General features: G+C 36.3%; 1 protein-coding gene across 1 annotated transcript; it reads right to left on the bottom strand.

Moving 5' to 3' along the window:
* Positions 1-13553: 13553 nt before the first annotated feature.
* Positions 13554-14489, bottom strand: OR4F1D (olfactory receptor family 4 subfamily F member 1D). Its single transcript, NM_001390407.1, has one exon. The coding sequence runs from the start codon at positions 14487-14489 to the stop codon at positions 13554-13556; it is 936 nt and encodes a 311-aa protein (NP_001377336.1).
* Between the last annotated feature and the right edge of the window lie 2547 nt (positions 14490-17036).

The following is a 17036-nucleotide window of genomic DNA, read 5'->3' on the forward strand; positions in this document are numbered from 1 at the left end:
TTTGATAGAGGAGAAATTAGAAAAGATATGCACAATGACAAAAAAAAAAAGAAGAAGCAAGAGGAGAACAGAGAGAACACATAAGGGTTCAGAGAGTGTGAAATACCATGCCTCTATTTCTGAGAACCCAAGTCAGTTAAGGAGAACATCACCCTCTCACCTTTAATTCATTGATTCAGGGCTACTCCTGACTTTGCAACATTGGGTTGCATTTAAGGAAGGCAGATGGTTCTATTACCTGCCCAGTCAGGCTCACAGAGTTTCTGTGAAAACCACACTTGAAAATGAATGGCAGGTTGCCTTCACTCTGCACAATGATATATACCTTTAATTCACAGTAAAAAAATTCAACTCTTATTATGACTTGAGGAGTCTATCATATACTAAGCAGAAAAAGGTGTACAGGACAATAGACAACAAGCACATAAAATTCTCCCCCATGTATGTTTTCTTTATATTCTACCATCCCAGGAGGGCTCTCTGTCTGGGCAGCATCTGCTATTAGGGTCACAGTATTGTTATTTTCAAAGGTGTGGTTCTTCTATGTGGTGGATTTATCACATGGCTATATGTTCATATTAAAAAGTCCAGAAATCATTTTCAAACATTCATCTCTTAATTTCCTCAGTCCAAAAATGCAAAACTTCACAGATTTCTTTTCATGCATTATAGTGGAATGGTTAATAGCTTGGACTTTGGCATTAGTCTTTTATATTTTAGTTGAAGCTCAGCTGCAAATTTGCTGTGTGAGCATGGAAAAGTTACTTTATCTGAGATTCAGTTTTCTCACTATTTCTCATTGAGATAATAATACCTCCCTTGTAGAATTGTTGTGAGAAATATATGATATGTATGTAAACATATCTACCTCATAACCTAGCACATATGCGTGCGTGGTCAGTTGCTTCTGTCAATTCTGACTCTGAAATCCTATGGACTGTAGCACTCCAGACTCCTCTGTCCATGGGATTCTCCAGGTAAGAATACTGGAATGGGTTGCCATGCCCTCCTCCAAGGGATCTTCCCCACCCAGGGATTGAACCCAAGTCTTTTATGTCTCCTGCATTGACAGGTGGGTTCTTTACCACTAGTGCCACCTGGGAAGCCCTAAGTGGTTATTAAGTATAAATAATTATTCCTGATATTCTGAATCCTTCATTATTCTAAATTATTAACATTTAAACTAGACCTTATTTATGCCTACACTTGCACCCAATCAGTTAAGAACATTTCCCAAATACTTTTACTTCTCAAGGAATGTATTAACCGGAGAGCCTAAGGTTGCAGGAAGAAGCTTAGTGCTCTCATCAGGTTGTGACCTTTTCACTACTGCCACCCCAATAATCCAAAGCCATAAATTTCAATTTCTCACATTAAAAAAGTTAACTTTTCCCTAACAGTGGATGTTTCTCTTGTCTTTATGGTTAAAAGTGGGGCAAGTAGGAAGAAAGGGCAAGAGCAGGTGCTTCAAGGGATTTCTGAAGGCTGGGTCCATCTAGGAGCAAATATGTATTGATCTGCTGAGACAAGGAAGCCAAAGTATGCAATATCAGCTGCTAAGGAAAATATAATTTTCTCCAAACTGTCTTTTTCATTTGGCATATTAAATTCTTTAGTTATGACTTTCACTTTGACTGTACAAGTGAAAAAAAAGAAGCAGTTTAGGCATATAATAAAGTCAAATGGTTATTCAAGACTGAAGTCTTAATAATGTTCTTTTCCCATTCTTATCTCCTCACTTATTCATTTTGTTAATTTAAATGAATTTGCTTCTATATACTAGGTCTCGTAAAAGACCAATGTTGTACAAAGTCAATCTTTATCAAACACATATATAAATATACATCAGGCATTGTGTGATGTAGGTCACAGAAGTGGAATAGATCTCTAAAATATGAGAAGAGTGGGAAAAGGTAATTCCAAAGATTAAAAAGACAGCATAGCAAATATAACACTGTATATACTTTTAAGACATGGTAAATAGTACAATATATGAACATGGGATCTAAAATGTCATTTCAATCAAATGGTAAAATATTAAAAATACATAACTTTGGTATTCACTAGGTTAATGGTGAAGCATGCAGATTGTCTATTTCATAGACATTGTTTCAGAAAAGAGAAGAAAGACTGGTACAGATTAGTTTCTGCCTGACATTGAGAACTAATCTCAGTTATTCAAGACATTAAATAATTACAGGAAGTCAATGACAGAGAGTGTGCAAGGAATTGATGATGAGGCTAGTTATTAAGGCAGATACTCTACCCACTACTGTGATAGGGCAACTGGAGGAAAGAAGCAATGGAAGCAGGGAATCCTCTTAAGAGAATGATGAAATAAAGCAGATCTGGGAGGCCATGCTGCTGACGAGGACTAGATAGTTGATCTGCAACAGTATTGATACAGAAGAGAGAAATATTGAGAAGTAAAAACCCAGAGAAACTGGTGATGAATTAAAGTTGATGTGAACATGAAAGACAGAAGTCAAAAGTGACACCAAGATGTGTGGATGAATAGGACAATTGTGGATTCATTTTTTAAAAGAGGGTAGTTGGACATGGAATTTACAAAGGTGGAGAAAATAGATTATCATGTTTATATTAAGCAATTAGAGTTTAAGTTATTAGTGAGATACCAGGTGGAAATATGGGACAGGATATATGGAAAGAAGTATAGATTCAAGACATAATTGTATCATAACTCACGTAAGAGTGATAAATTAATATATAAGAGTGAATTAGTTCTCTGAGAGCAAGAGTACAGAGGGAAAAGACAAGATAAATGAAATAAAGCAAAGATCCCACCATGTAGAACGTTACACTGATAGTGTGAAAGGAAGCAAAGGAGCCAAAGACTTGGGCAGAACAATCCGGGAGACAGGAGGACAATGGGCTGTGAGCCATAGAAGCCAAAAAGTGAATCAAGAAGAGTGAATCAAGAACCAAGCATGAAAACTGAGAACTAATGGAGGGAATAGAGAAATGATGGGACAGTGAAGAGAGTGGGATGATAGAGTAAAGGGAAGAAATAAAATAAATTGAGATACCAGTTGACATATGTTTTCTACTTTGGAAACAGGTGGTTTAGGGCCAGTGTATCATAGGCACACATTATAAATATCAAATGGGTTCATTAAGGAATTAATCATATAATAAATGTGATGAGTTGTCAAAGAATGAATGAATGAATAAAAGGACGCCATTGGGGCTAGAACGAAGAAGGCAATGGCACCCCACTCCAGTACTCTTGCCTGGAAAATCCCATGGACGGAAGAGCCTGGTAGGCTGCAGTCCATGGGGTCACTCAGAGTCGGACACGACTGAGCGACTTCACTTTCACTTTTCACTTTCATGCACTGGAGAAGGAAATGGCAACCCACTCCCGTGTTCTTGCCTGGAGAATCCCAGGGACGGGGGAAGACTGGTGGGCTGCCGTCTATGGGGTCGCACAGAGTGAGACACGACTGAAGTGACTTAGCAGCAGCAGCAGGGGCTAGAAGACAAAGTTTTCAGAGACTCTACATGCCACTCTATTGTAACACATACCAGCAATGCTCAGCAGCTTGAAATCAACCAAAAAGAACTTTAACTATTAGGATGAAAAGACAGAGAAATAAAATGGCAGGCGAAACAGGAGGTTACAAAGGGCTGAAACATTTCTAGTCACTGTATAGTACAACTATATAGTCAGACTGACAATAAATCACAGGCCAGAAAGAAAAACACATGATACCAAAAAAATTAAAATTTTAACGTAAGGACCAACACTTGAGATACTTAGAAAAGAAGATGAGCGTTCCCTGATATTCTTCTACAGATTTATGCTCATTCTTTGAAGGCTTGTTGTGCACTTCCCCTAACTCATACCTTCAACTGTCCATATACATGACTCCTCTTCATGGGCCTGATCCCTACTCTATCCTCCTTCTCTAGTGGGGGCAGAAAACTTCCACAGAAGGTTAACATCACAGCGAGCTACAGAAAAACTCAGTTTTTACATTCCTGGAATACAGAAAACTTGGCTAGTAGTAATTTATTCACTACTGATTTTATTTTTGCCCCACCTACCTGTTTTGTCAAGGGAACTAAGAAAACACCATCATTAAAGATACAGACAGATATAGTTCTCCCAAAATCAACCAGGTCCTATGCAGGATCATTACAGACACACACAAATAGTATAAAACAGTCAAAGCAGCAGCTAATTACAACCCCAGAGGGTAGTGACCAAGTGATGCTGTGGAGATCTGGGACTGCTGAAGTGAAGTCAGTTGGCCTGGGGGATTATCACCTGTGGTCGTTTTGGTTTTCCTACTGTAGCCAGGCAAAGAAGCTGTAAATGAGGAAAAATGAGACATTCAGGTTTCTTATGACAAAGGTACCACTGAACATGTTTTAGAGCTCTTTTAATCTTTATGATGATTAAAGGTAAATGCCACAGCAGCATTTTTATTTTATTTTTTAACTTTAAAATATTGTATTGGTTTTGCCATATATCAAAATGAATCCGCCACAGGGATACATGTGTTCCCCATCCTGAACCCTCCTCCCTCCTCCCTCCCCATACCATCCCTCTGGGTCGTCCCATTGCACCAGCCCCAAGCATCCAGTATCATGCATTGAACATGGACTGGCGACTCATTTCATATATGATATTATACATATTTCAATGCCATTCTCCCAAATCATCCCACCCTCTCCCTCTTCCACAGAGTCCAAAAGACTGTTCTATACATCAGTGTCTCTTTTGCTGTCTCGTATACAGGGTTACTGTTACCATCTTTCTAAATTCCATATATATGTGTTAGTATAATAATCTCATCATTTCTATGTTGATATTACAATAATATTCAACTTAAACACAAAATATATAATAAGAATAATAGTGAAAGTGTTAGTCACTCAGTCCTGTCTGACTCTTTGTGACCCCATGGACTGTGCCTACGAGGCTTCTCTGTCAATGGAATTTTCCAGGCAAGAATACTGGAGTGGGTTGCCATTCCCTTCTCCAGGGGATCTTCTCAACCCAGGGACTGAACCTGGTTCTCCTGCACTGCAGGCAGATTCTTTACCATCTGAGCCACCAGAGAAGCCCAGTACATGGAGATAAAACCATACAATATTCCATGAAAAAAGGTAGAGAGAATATATAAGGAATTGAGGTTAAATTGACTTCAGAAATAACACTTTCATGCACAGTCTGTTAAATCTCCACAACCACACTGTGAAGTAGATGTAGTTACATATTCTTAGACAGATTATCTAAATTACATAGATATCAAAGGGTTGGCCTATATATGCATTTAGAACTTTATCCAATTTTTATTCTCTTTCTTCCTTAAGTTACAGATTTTGTTTGGTAAAGTATCTGTTCAAGCCTTTTGTTACTTTAAATTGCATCTTTTTTTTATTACTGAGAGTTCCCTATAGATTCAAAATACAAGTCATTTTTCAGATATGTGATATGCAAATATACTCATCCCACTTATATGGGTTGTCATTTCATTAACAGAGCAGACATTTTCAATTTTGCTGAAGAACAATTTATAACTTTTTGTATTTTATGTTTTTGGTTTCATATCTCAGAAATCTTTACTAGCTTCAGGTGACTAAATTTTCTCTAATACTTTCTTCTAGAGGTTTTATTGTTTTAGATTTTACATTTAGGTCTATGACCATTTTTGAGTTAAAAAGGTGTCAGATATAGCTTGAGCTTTAATTTTCATTATGAATGTTTGTTTGTGTGTGCTCAATGTCTGACTCTTTCTAACTACATAGACAGCCAGGCTTCTCTATCCATGGAATTTTCCAGGCAGGAATACTGGAGCAGGTTGCCATTTCCTACTCCAGGGGATCTTCCCAACCCTGGGATCCAACCCACATCTCTTGCATCTCCTGCACTGGCAGGCAGATTCTTCACCACTGTGCCAACTGGGTAGCCCTTATAAATGTTTATTTCAGCACGATTTGTTGAAACAACTCCCTGTTCTCCATTGAATTGTGTTTTAACATATTTGTAGGTTTATTTCTTGATTCTTCTTTCTGTTACTTGATCTATGTATACATTTTAAAATTCAATTTTACTTTTTAAAAATTTATTTTGGCTATTATAGTTCCTTTGCATTTCCATAAAGATTTTAAAATCTGTTTGTTGATATCTTTAAAAATCTGATTTTTTTTTTTTTATGTAACTATATTGTATTGGTTTTGCCATACATCAACATGCATCCGCCATGGGTGTACATGTGTTCCCCATCCTGAACCCCCCTCCCACCTCCCTCCCCATACCATCCCTCTGGGTCATCCCAGTGCAACTGCCCCATGCTTCCTGTATCCTGCATCGAACCTGGACTGGCGATTCATTTCTTATATGATATTATACATTTTTTAATGCCATTCTCCCAAATCATCCCCCCCCTCCCTCTCCCATAGAGTCCAAAAGACTGTTCTATACTTCTGTGTCTCTTTTGCTGTCTCGCATACAGGGTTATCAATACCATCTTTCTAAATTCCATATATATGCATTAGTATACTGTATTGGCGTTTTTCTTCCTGGCTTACTTCACTCTGTATAATTGCTCCAATTTCATCCACTTCATTAGAACTAATTCAAATGCATTCTGTTTAATGGCTGAGTAATACTCCATTGTGTATATGTACCACTGCTTTCTTTATCCATTCATCTGCTGATGGACATCTAGGTTGCTTCCATGTCCTGGCTATTAAAAACAGTGCTGCGATGAACATTGGGGCACACGTGTACCCCAGTTCTGGTTTCCTCGGTGTGTATGCCCAGCAGTGGGATTGCTGGATCATATGGCAGTTCTATTTCCAGTTTTTTAAGGAATCTCCACACTGTTCTCCATAGTGGCTGTACTAGTTTGCATTCTCACCAACAGTGTACGAGGGTTCCCTTTTCTCCACACTCTCTCCAGCATTTATTGCTTGTAGACTTTTGGATCACAGCCATTGTGACTGGCGTGAAATGGTACCTCATTGTGGTTTTGATTTGCATTTCTCTGATAATGAGTGATGTTGAGCATCTTTTCATGTGTTTGTTAGCCATCTGTATGTCTTCTTTGGAGAAATGTCTGTTTAGTTCTTTGGCCCATTTTTTGATTGGGTCACTTATTTTTCTGGAATTGAGCTGCAGGAGTTGCTTATATATTTTTGGTTTAATTATTTGTCGGTTGCTTCATTTGCTATTATTTTCTCCCATTCTGAAGGCTGTCTTTTCACCTTGCTTATAGTTTCTTTTGTTGTGCAGAAGCTTTTAATTTTAATTAGATCCCATTTGTTTATTTTTGCTTTTATTTCCAATATTCTGGGAGGTGGGTCATAGAGGATCCTGCTGTGATTTATGTCTGAGAGTGTTTTGCCTATGTTCTCCTCTAGGAGTTTTATAGTTTCTGGTCTTACATTTAGATCTTTAATCCATTTTGAGTTTATTGTTGTGTATGGTGTTAGAAAGTGTTCTAGTTTCATTCTTTTACAAGTGGTTGACCAATTTTCCCAGCACCACTCAATAAAGAGATTGTGTTTTCTCTATTGTATATTCTTGCCTCCTTTGTCAAAGATAAGATATCCATAGGTGCATGGGTTTATCTCTGGGCTTTCTATTTTGTTCCATTGATCTATATTTCTGTCTTTGTGCAAGTACCATACTGTCTTGATGACTGTGGCTTTGTAGTAGAGCCTGAAGTCAGGCAGGTTGATTCCTCCAATTCCGTTCTTCTTTCTCAAGATTGCTTTGGCTATTTGAGGATTTTTGTATTTCCATACAAATTGTGAAATTATTTGTTCTAGCTCTGTGAAAAATACCGTTGGTAGCTTGATAGGGATTGCATTGAATCTATAGATTGCTTTGGGTAGTATATTCATTTTCACTATATTGATTCTTCCAATCCATGAACATGGTATATTTCTCCATCTATTAGTGTCCTCTTTGATTTCTTTCACCAGTGTTTTATAGTTTTTTATATACAAATCTTTAGTTTCTTTAGGTTGATATATTCCTAAGTATTTTATTCTTTTCGTTGCAATGGTGAATGGAATTGTTTCCTTAATTTCTCTTTCTGTTTTCTCATTATTAGTGTATAGGAATGCAAGGGATTTCTGTGTGTTGATTTTACATCCTGCAACTTTACTATATGCATTGATTATTTCTAGTAATTTTCTGGTGGAGTCTTTAGGGTTTTCTATGTAGAGGATCATGTCATCTGCAAACAGTGAGAGTTTTACTTCTTCTTTTCCAATTTGGATTCCCTTTATTTCTTCTTCTGCTCTGATTGCTGTGGCCAAAACTTCCAAAATTATGTTGAATAGTAGTGGTGAGAGTGAGCACCCTTGTCTTGTCCCTAACTTTAGGGGAAATGCTTTCAATTTTTCACCATTGAGGATAATGTTTGCTGTGGGTTTGTCATATATAGCTTTTATTATGTTGAGGTATGTTCCTTCTATTCCTGCTTTATGGAGAGTTTTTATTATAAATGGATGTTGAATTTTATCAAAGGCTTTTTCTGCATCTATTGAGATAATCATATGGCCTTTATTTTTCAATTTGTTAATGTGGTTAATGTTGCGGATATTGAAGAATCCTTGCATCCCTTGGATAAAGCCCACTTGGTCATGGTGTATGATCTTTTTAATGTGTTGTTGGATTCTGATTGCTAGAATTTTGTTAAGGATTTTTGCAACTATGTTCATCAGTGATATTGGCCTGTATAAACGGTATATAAACTTGAACCCAAAACAATAACGTAAATAGCAATGGGATCATACTTATCAATAATTACCTTAAATGTAAATGGGTTGAATGCCCCAACCAAAAGACAAAGACTGGCTGAATGGATACAAAAACAAGACCCCTATATATGTTGTCTACAAGAGACCCACCTCAAAACAGGGGACACATACAGACTGAAAGTGAAGGGCTGGAAAAAGATTTTCCATGCAAATAGAGACCAAAAGAAAGCAGGAGTAGCAATACTCATATCACATAAAATAGACTTTAAAACAAAGGCTGTAAAAAGAGACAAAGAAGGACACTACATAATGATCAAAGGATCAATCCAAGAAGAAGATATAACAATTATAAATATATATGCACCCAACATAGGAGCACCGCAATATGTAAGACAAATGCTAACAAGTATGAAAGGAGAAATTAAATAACATAATAATAGTGGGAGGCTTTAATACCCCACTCACACCTATGGATACATCAACTAAACAGAAAATTAACAAAGAAACACAATCTTTAAATGATAAAATAGACCAGTTAGACCTATTTGATATCTATAGGGCATTTCATCCCAAAACAATGAATTTCACCTTTTTCTCAAGCGCACATGGAACCTTCTCCAGGATAGATCACATCCTGGGCTATAAATCTAGCCTTGGTAAATTCAAAAAAATTGAAATCATTCCAAGCATCTTTTCTGACCACAGTGCAGTAAGATTAGATGTCAATTACAGGAGAAAAACTTTTAAAAATTCCAACATATGGAGGCTGAACAACATGCTGCTGAATAACCAACAAATCACAGAAGAAATCAAAATATGCATAGAAATGAATGAAAATGAAAACACAACAACCCAAAACCTATAGGACATTGTAAAAGCAGTGCTAAGGGAAAAGTTCATAGCAATACAGGCATACCTCAAGAAACAAGAAAAAAGTCAAATAAATAACCTAACTCTACACCTAAAGCAACTAGAAAAGGAAGAAATGAAGAACCCCAGGGTTAGTAGAAGGAAAGAAGTCTTAAAAATTAGGGCAGTAATAAATGCAAAAGAAACAAAAGAGACCATAGCAAAAGTCAACAAAGCCAAAAGCTGGTTCTTTGAAAGGATAAATAAAATTGTCAAACCATTAGCCAGACTCATAAAGAAACAAAGGGAGAAAAATAAAATCAATAAAATTAGAAATGAAAATGGAGAGATCACAACAGACAACACAGATACAAAGGATCATAAGAGACTACTATCAACAATTATATGCCAATAAAATGGACAACGTGGAAGAAACGGACAAATTCTTAGAAAAGTACAACTTCCGAAAACTGAACGAGGAAAAAATAGAAAATCTTAACAGACCCATCACAAGCACAGAAATTGAAACTGTAATCAGAAATCTTCCAGCAAACAAAAGCCCAGGACCAGACGGCTTCACAGCTGAATTCTACCAAAAATTTAGAGAAGAGCTGACACCTATCCTACTCAAACTCTTCCAGAAAATTTCAGAGGAAGGTAAACTTCCAAACTCATTCTATGAGGCCACCATCACCCTAATACCAAAACCTGACAATGATGGTGTTTTGACTGGGACTTTGTTGAATCTATGGATGACTTTGGCAAGAATTGACATATGACTAACGTCACAGTGTTCCAATTTATGATTTCTGATGTGCTTAGTCACTCTGTTGTGTCCAACTCTTTGCGACCCCATGGACTATATAGCCCAGAAGGCTCCTCTGTCCATGGAGGTTCTCCAGGCAACAATACTGGAGTGGGTTGCCACACCGTCCTCCAGAGAATCTTCCCAACCCAGGGATCGAACCCAGGTCTCCTGCACTGAAGGCAGATTCTTTACCATCTCAGCCACCTTATATATTTTTTGATTTATTGCATCAGTGTTTTGTAATTATCAGCATACACTTGTTATATCTACAGTTAAGTATTCCATGTTTATAAGTGCTATCATAAATGTCATCTTTAAAATAAATATTTTGGCTTCCAACTGTTCATCTCCAGTATGTAGAAATACAACTGAATTTTATATATTACAGAGCTCACTTTAGTTTTTGAAGCTTGTTTTACACATTCATTAGAATTTACTATATAGAAAATCTTATCTTTAGTGCATGGAGACAATTTTATTTCTTCCTTTCTAAACTGCATGTCTCTTCTTCTCTTGCCTTATTCCACTGGCTGGGATATCTAGTGTGATTATAAGTAGGAGTGGTAAGGATGCAAATCTTTGCCTTGTTCCCAGTCTTAGAATGAAATATTCAGTCTTTCACCAATGAGTATAATGTTAGCTGTAAGATTTTGTTGATGGTCTTAATCAGATTAAGGAAATTCCTTTTTTCCCTTTATTGAGAATTTTTATCATGAATAGTGGTTTAGTTGGTAAGTCGTGTCTGACTCTTGAGACCTCATGGACAGTAGCCCACCAGGTCCCTCTGTCCATGGGATTTCCCAGGCAAGAACACTGGTGTGGATTGCCATTTCCTCCTCCAAGGGATCTTCCTGACCCAGGGAGTGAACTCAGGTCTCCTGCATTGCAGGTGGATTCTTTACTGACTGAGATACTAAGGAAGCCCCTAGGTATTTAATTTTGTCCTTTTCTTTTTACATCTATTAAGACAATCATGTAGTTTTAAATCTTTTTTTCTGTCAATTGATACTGAACTCTTCAGCCTGCCTTTCATTCCTTGACTAAACCCCACTTAGTTATGATGTATTTATCACATCTATTTATATCCTATCCTGACTGTCAAATACTTTGTTGAGCATTTGGTGTCTCTGTTTATGGTGGATATTAATCTGTATTTTTTTGTTTTTCTTTGTTTCTTATAGTGTCTTTTTTTTTTATATCACAGCAATGTTGATCTCAGAAACTAAGTTGGGAAGTTCCCTCCCTATGATTTTCTGGGAAATTTGTGTAAAATTGATATATCTCTACCATAAATGTCTGACAGAATTTGCCAGTAAAATTTATCTGGACTTTTAGAGATTTTGGATGAAGGGTTTTAAACTAGGAATTCAATTTCCTTAGCTAATATAAAACTATTCAAGTTGTTTGTTTATACTTAAGTCAACTTGTATATTTCATATTTTTCAAGAATTAATATATTTCATTAGAATTAAAAGTATGGGCATAAGTTACTCATAATATCTTATGATTATTCTCTTGATGTGTCTAGAGTATAGTGAGATATTTTCCCCTTCTAATAATGACATTTTAACCTTCTCAGCAATCTCTTTCAATTGTATTGATATTTCTCAAAAATTAGAGGGATGGTATGGGGAGGGAGGAGGGAGGAGGGTTCAGGATGGGGAACACATGTATACCTGTGGCAGATTCATTTTGATATTTGGCAAAACTAATACAATTATATAAAGTTTAAAAATAAAATAAAATTAGAAAAAAATTTTCCTTTTGGTTTCAATGTTATTTCTTTATAGATTTTTCTATTTTCAAGAAGTTTTTTTTTTCTATTATCATTATTGTTTTCTTCATTCTCTTTATCTGTATTTAACTTTCTCTTCTCATCCTAAAGTGAAATATTAACTGGTTTAATAATTTTTTTATTTTTTAATATTAGCTTTAAATTGTATAAACTTTTTAAACACTGCTCTAGCCAAATTCCACAAATTTTGATATTGTATTTTCATTTCCATTCAACTCACATACTTTGTAATTTCCCTTATCACTTTCTTTATGACCTATGTATTATGTGAAGTATACTGTTTAATTTCCAATTATTAGGAGAATTTTCAGATATCTTTCCATTTATTTTTAGTTTAATTCTATTACTTTCAGAGAATTTTTTTGTGTAATTTTAATTCTTTTAATTTGGTAAGTCTGATTTATTGTCCAGAATATGTTCTGTCTTCAAGAATATTTCATGTGCACTTGAGAAAAGAGTATACATTTTGCTGTTGTCAGGTAGGTTTTTCTGCAAATGATTACTGGATAAAATTGGTTGATAGCCTTACATAGGTTTCCTGTTTCCTAACTGATATAACTGCTCCCATTTTCTTTTGATTAGCATTTACATGGTATACTTTCCATTCTTCTACATATAACATATATATATACATATATACACACATATATATAATATTTAAAGTGAGTTTCTTGTACACAGCATATATTTAGGGTTTTTCCCCTAATTTGATGACTTGTCTTCAATTAGTATGCAGACCTTTATATTTAATGAGATTATTAAAATGGTCATTTAGCTTTACCATTTTATCATTTATTTTCTGTTTCTCCCAGTTTTTGTTCTTTTCTTTACCCCTTGTTGTCTCTTTTTTGGATTATTTATGTATTTTTTATGATTTGACTTAAATGTCTCTATCGACTTTTTCATTATATCTCTTTGTTATTGCTGTTGTTGCTGTTCAGTGAGTCTCAGGAGACTGTAATATGCATATCTATCCTTTCACAGTCTACTTAGATTTAATGGTAATTGAATAATTAGCATATAAGTTACCTCAAGAGGCAGATTATGAGTAAATACATGGATATATTGAAATAATAATAAATTTATAGTTACAAGAGAAAAGAGAGGCAAAGAAACTACCTAGAAAGAAATGATTTATAATTATAATTAGTACACATATGTGCAATCCCATATGCATCAACATAAGTTTTGAATTAAAGTTTTATTTGTTTAAATCTTCATCATCTTTAAGGAAGAGGAGCATTCTTAAAGACTGTGGTAACACTCAAATTAATCTCTAATGAACAAAAAAAAGCTAATTCTAAAATTTCAGATACAGGTGACATGATGATCAGGATAAAATTCTTCTATCATTATTTATGAAATCTTCCTAAAAATCACGAATGGTCTGAAAGCTCTCTTCATTGCTACCTTCATCTCTTTATTCCTGAATGTGTAGATGACTGGATTTAAAAAAGGAGTGAGAACAGCATCAGAAAGAGCAAGAAACTTGTCCATTTGGGAATTGGGGTGCGGCCATGTATAGACAAACATGGTTGGACCAAAGAACAAAATAACCACAGTGATGTGAGCTGACAAAGTGGACAGGGCCTTGGGTGAACCACCTGAGGAGCGTTTCCAAACAGTTAACAGGATGAACATATAGGAGATGAGGAGTATAAAGAAGGAACTAACACAGATAAACCCACTATTGCCAGTGACCATGAACTGAAGTCTGTAAGTATCTGTACAGGCCAGTCTGAGGAGCCGAGGAAGATCACAGTAAAAGCTGTCCAATACATTCGGACCACAGAAGGGCAAATTAACAATGAATGCTAGCTGGAACAGTGAGTGGCTGACACCAAGGGCCCAGGCAGCAGCCAGAAACAAAATGCACATCCTTGGGCTCATGATGCTCAGATAGTGGAGAGGCTTACATATGGCAACATATCTGTCAAAGGCCATGGCTATGAGCAGCACCATCTCCACCCCACCAATGACATGGATGAAGAAGATCTGAGCAATGCAGCCTCCAAAAGAAATGACTTTACGCTTTCTGAAAAGGTCATAGATCATCTTGGGAGAAGTGACAGAGCAGGCTCCCAAGTCAATGAAGGAGAGGCTGGCCAGTAGGAAGTACATGGGGGAATGTAAGTGAGGATCAGTAGTCACAGAAAACACAATGAGGATGTTTCCAGTCATGCTTGCCACATTGAGCACAGAGGAGAACACCAGGAGGAGCAGCTGGAACTCCCATGAATAAGTGAGCCCCAGAAATACAAACTCAGACACCGAGTGATTCCCTCCATCCATCCATCCAGCCAACAGGGCTGCTGCTGAAATAATGAGAACTAAGAAAATATGAAAGAAGTTATTATTATTAGTGATAAGAGTGGCATTAATTACAAGTATACCTCAGAGATAAGATGGGTTCAGTTGCAGACCACTGCAATAAAATAAATATTACAGAAAATCAAGTCATATGAATCTTTAGTTTCCCAGTGCATATGAAAGCTTTGTTAAAATATATTGTAGTCTATTAAATATGTAATAGCACTTTGTATAAAACAATATATATACCTTAAGTTAAAAATACATGTTTTGCTAAAAAAATCCTAGCTGTCATCTGAGCCTTTAATGAGTCATAGTAGTAACATCACTGATTATAGATCAACCCTGATTATAAATCACCATAACAAATATAATAATAATGAAAATTTTTGAAATATTATGAAAATTACCAAAATGTGACACAGAGACACTGAGAAAATACTGTTGGGAAAATGGCACCAACAGACTTGCCCTATGCATTATTGCCACAATCCTTCACTTTGTGAGAAACACAGTATCTGTGAAGAACAACAAAATGTGGTATGCTTGTACTTATGTGGTACTGTTCACATTATAAGTGACAAATATTTGATAATATATTCTTCACACTTGCTAAATAATCATGAAAATGATGATGATGATGGTGATGATGGTGATAAAGACATACATATAACTCAAGAAACCATATCATCTAACATGCTTTTATGATAAAAACCTCTCAACAAAGTTTGTATAGAGGAAATATACCTCAAGATAATAAAGGATATATACAACAAACACACCACTAACATAAATACTCAATGATGAAAAACTGAAAGCTTTTGCTCTAAAATTAGGAAGAAGATGATGACTGCCCACCAATGCCACATTAATTCAACATATTATTGGAAATCTAAGCCATAGAAATCAGACAAGATTAAAAAATAATAATAAAATAATAACAAAAGAATAAATAAAACTGCCACTGTTTGCAGGTGGCATGATACTATATACAGAAAACCCTATAGATTTCACACACATACAAAAAATAGAACTAATAAATAAATTCAGTAAGTTTTCAGGATATAGAAATCAATATACATAAATCTGTTGTATTTATATATAGGAAAAACAATCAGGGAGAGAAACTGAGAAAACAATCCCAATTATAATTACATCAAAATGAACAAAATACCTAGAAATACACATAACCAGTGAAGTGAAAAACCTTTTTATTGAAAACTACATGACATTGATAAAAAATAATTGAAGAAGACACAAATAAATGAAAACATATACTATGCTCATGGATTGGACATATTATTAAAATATTGTTAAAATTGTGCATACTACCCAGCAATCTACAGATTCAATACAATCTTTATCAAAATACTAATAGTATTTTTCACAGACCTAGAACAAACAATTCTAAAATTTATATGGAAACACAAATGACCCCAAATAGCCAAAACATTCTTGTGCAAGAAGAATAAAGCAGGCTGTGTCATGCTCACTGATTTCAAAATATACTCAGTTCAGTTCAGCCACTCAGTCTTGTCCAACTCTTTGCAACCCCATGAACTGCGGCACCCCAGGCCTTCCTGTCTATCACCAACTCCTGGAGTTTACCCAAACTCAGGTCCATTGAGTCGGTGATGCCATCCAACCATCTCATTCTCTGTTGTCCCCTTCTCCTCCTGCCTTCAATTTTTCCCAACATCAGGGTCTTTTCAAATGAGTCAGCTCTTCACATCAGGTGGCCAAAGTACTGGAGTTTCATCTTTAACATCACTCCTTCCAAAAAACATCCAGGACTGATTTCCCTTAGGATGGACTGGTTGGATCTCCTGCAGTCCAAGGAATTCTCAAGAGTCTTCTCCAACATCACAGTTCAAAAGCATCAGTTTTTCTGCACTCAGCCCTCTTTATAGTCCAACTCTCACATCCATACATGACCACTGGAAAAACCATAGCCTTGACTAGATGGACCTTTGTTGACAAAGTAATGTCTCAGCTTTTTAATATGCTGTCTATGTTGGTCATAACTTTCCTTCCAAGGAGTAAGCATCTTTTAATTTCATGGCTGCAGTCACCATCTGCAGTGATTTTGGAGCCCCAAAAAATAAAGTCAGCCACTGTTTCCACTGTTTCCCCATCTATTTGCCATGAAGTGATGGGACCAGATACTATACTGCTACTGCTGCTGCTGCTGCTGCTGCTGCTGCTGCTGCTGCTGCTCAGTCGCTCCAGTCGTGTCCAACTCTGTGCAACCCCACAGACGGCAGCCAACCAGGCTCCCCTATCCCTGGGATTCTCCAGGCAAGAACACTGGAGTGGGTTACCATTTCCTTCTCCAATGCATGAAAGTGAAAAGTGAAAGTCAAGCCGCTCAGTCGTGTCCAACTCTTCGCGACCCCATGGACTGAAGCCTACCAGCCTCTTCCACCCATGGGATTTTCCAGGCAAGAGTACTGGAGTGGGGTGCCATTGCCTTCTCCGATACTTTATTACAAAGCTATAAAAACAAAAAATCTATGGTACTGGCACAAA

The sequence above is a fragment of the Bos taurus genome, chromosome 10, assembly GCF_002263795.3.
Source record: "Bos taurus isolate L1 Dominette 01449 registration number 42190680 breed Hereford chromosome 10, ARS-UCD2.0, whole genome shotgun sequence".
NCBI lineage: Eukaryota > Metazoa > Chordata > Mammalia > Artiodactyla > Bovidae > Bos > Bos taurus.

What these genes read in the sequence shown, in the direction of transcription:
- OR4F1D (NM_001390407.1), bottom strand. Translation starts at nt 14,489, where the DNA reads ATGGATGGAGGGAATCACTCGGTGTCTGAGTTTGTATTTCTGGGGCTC.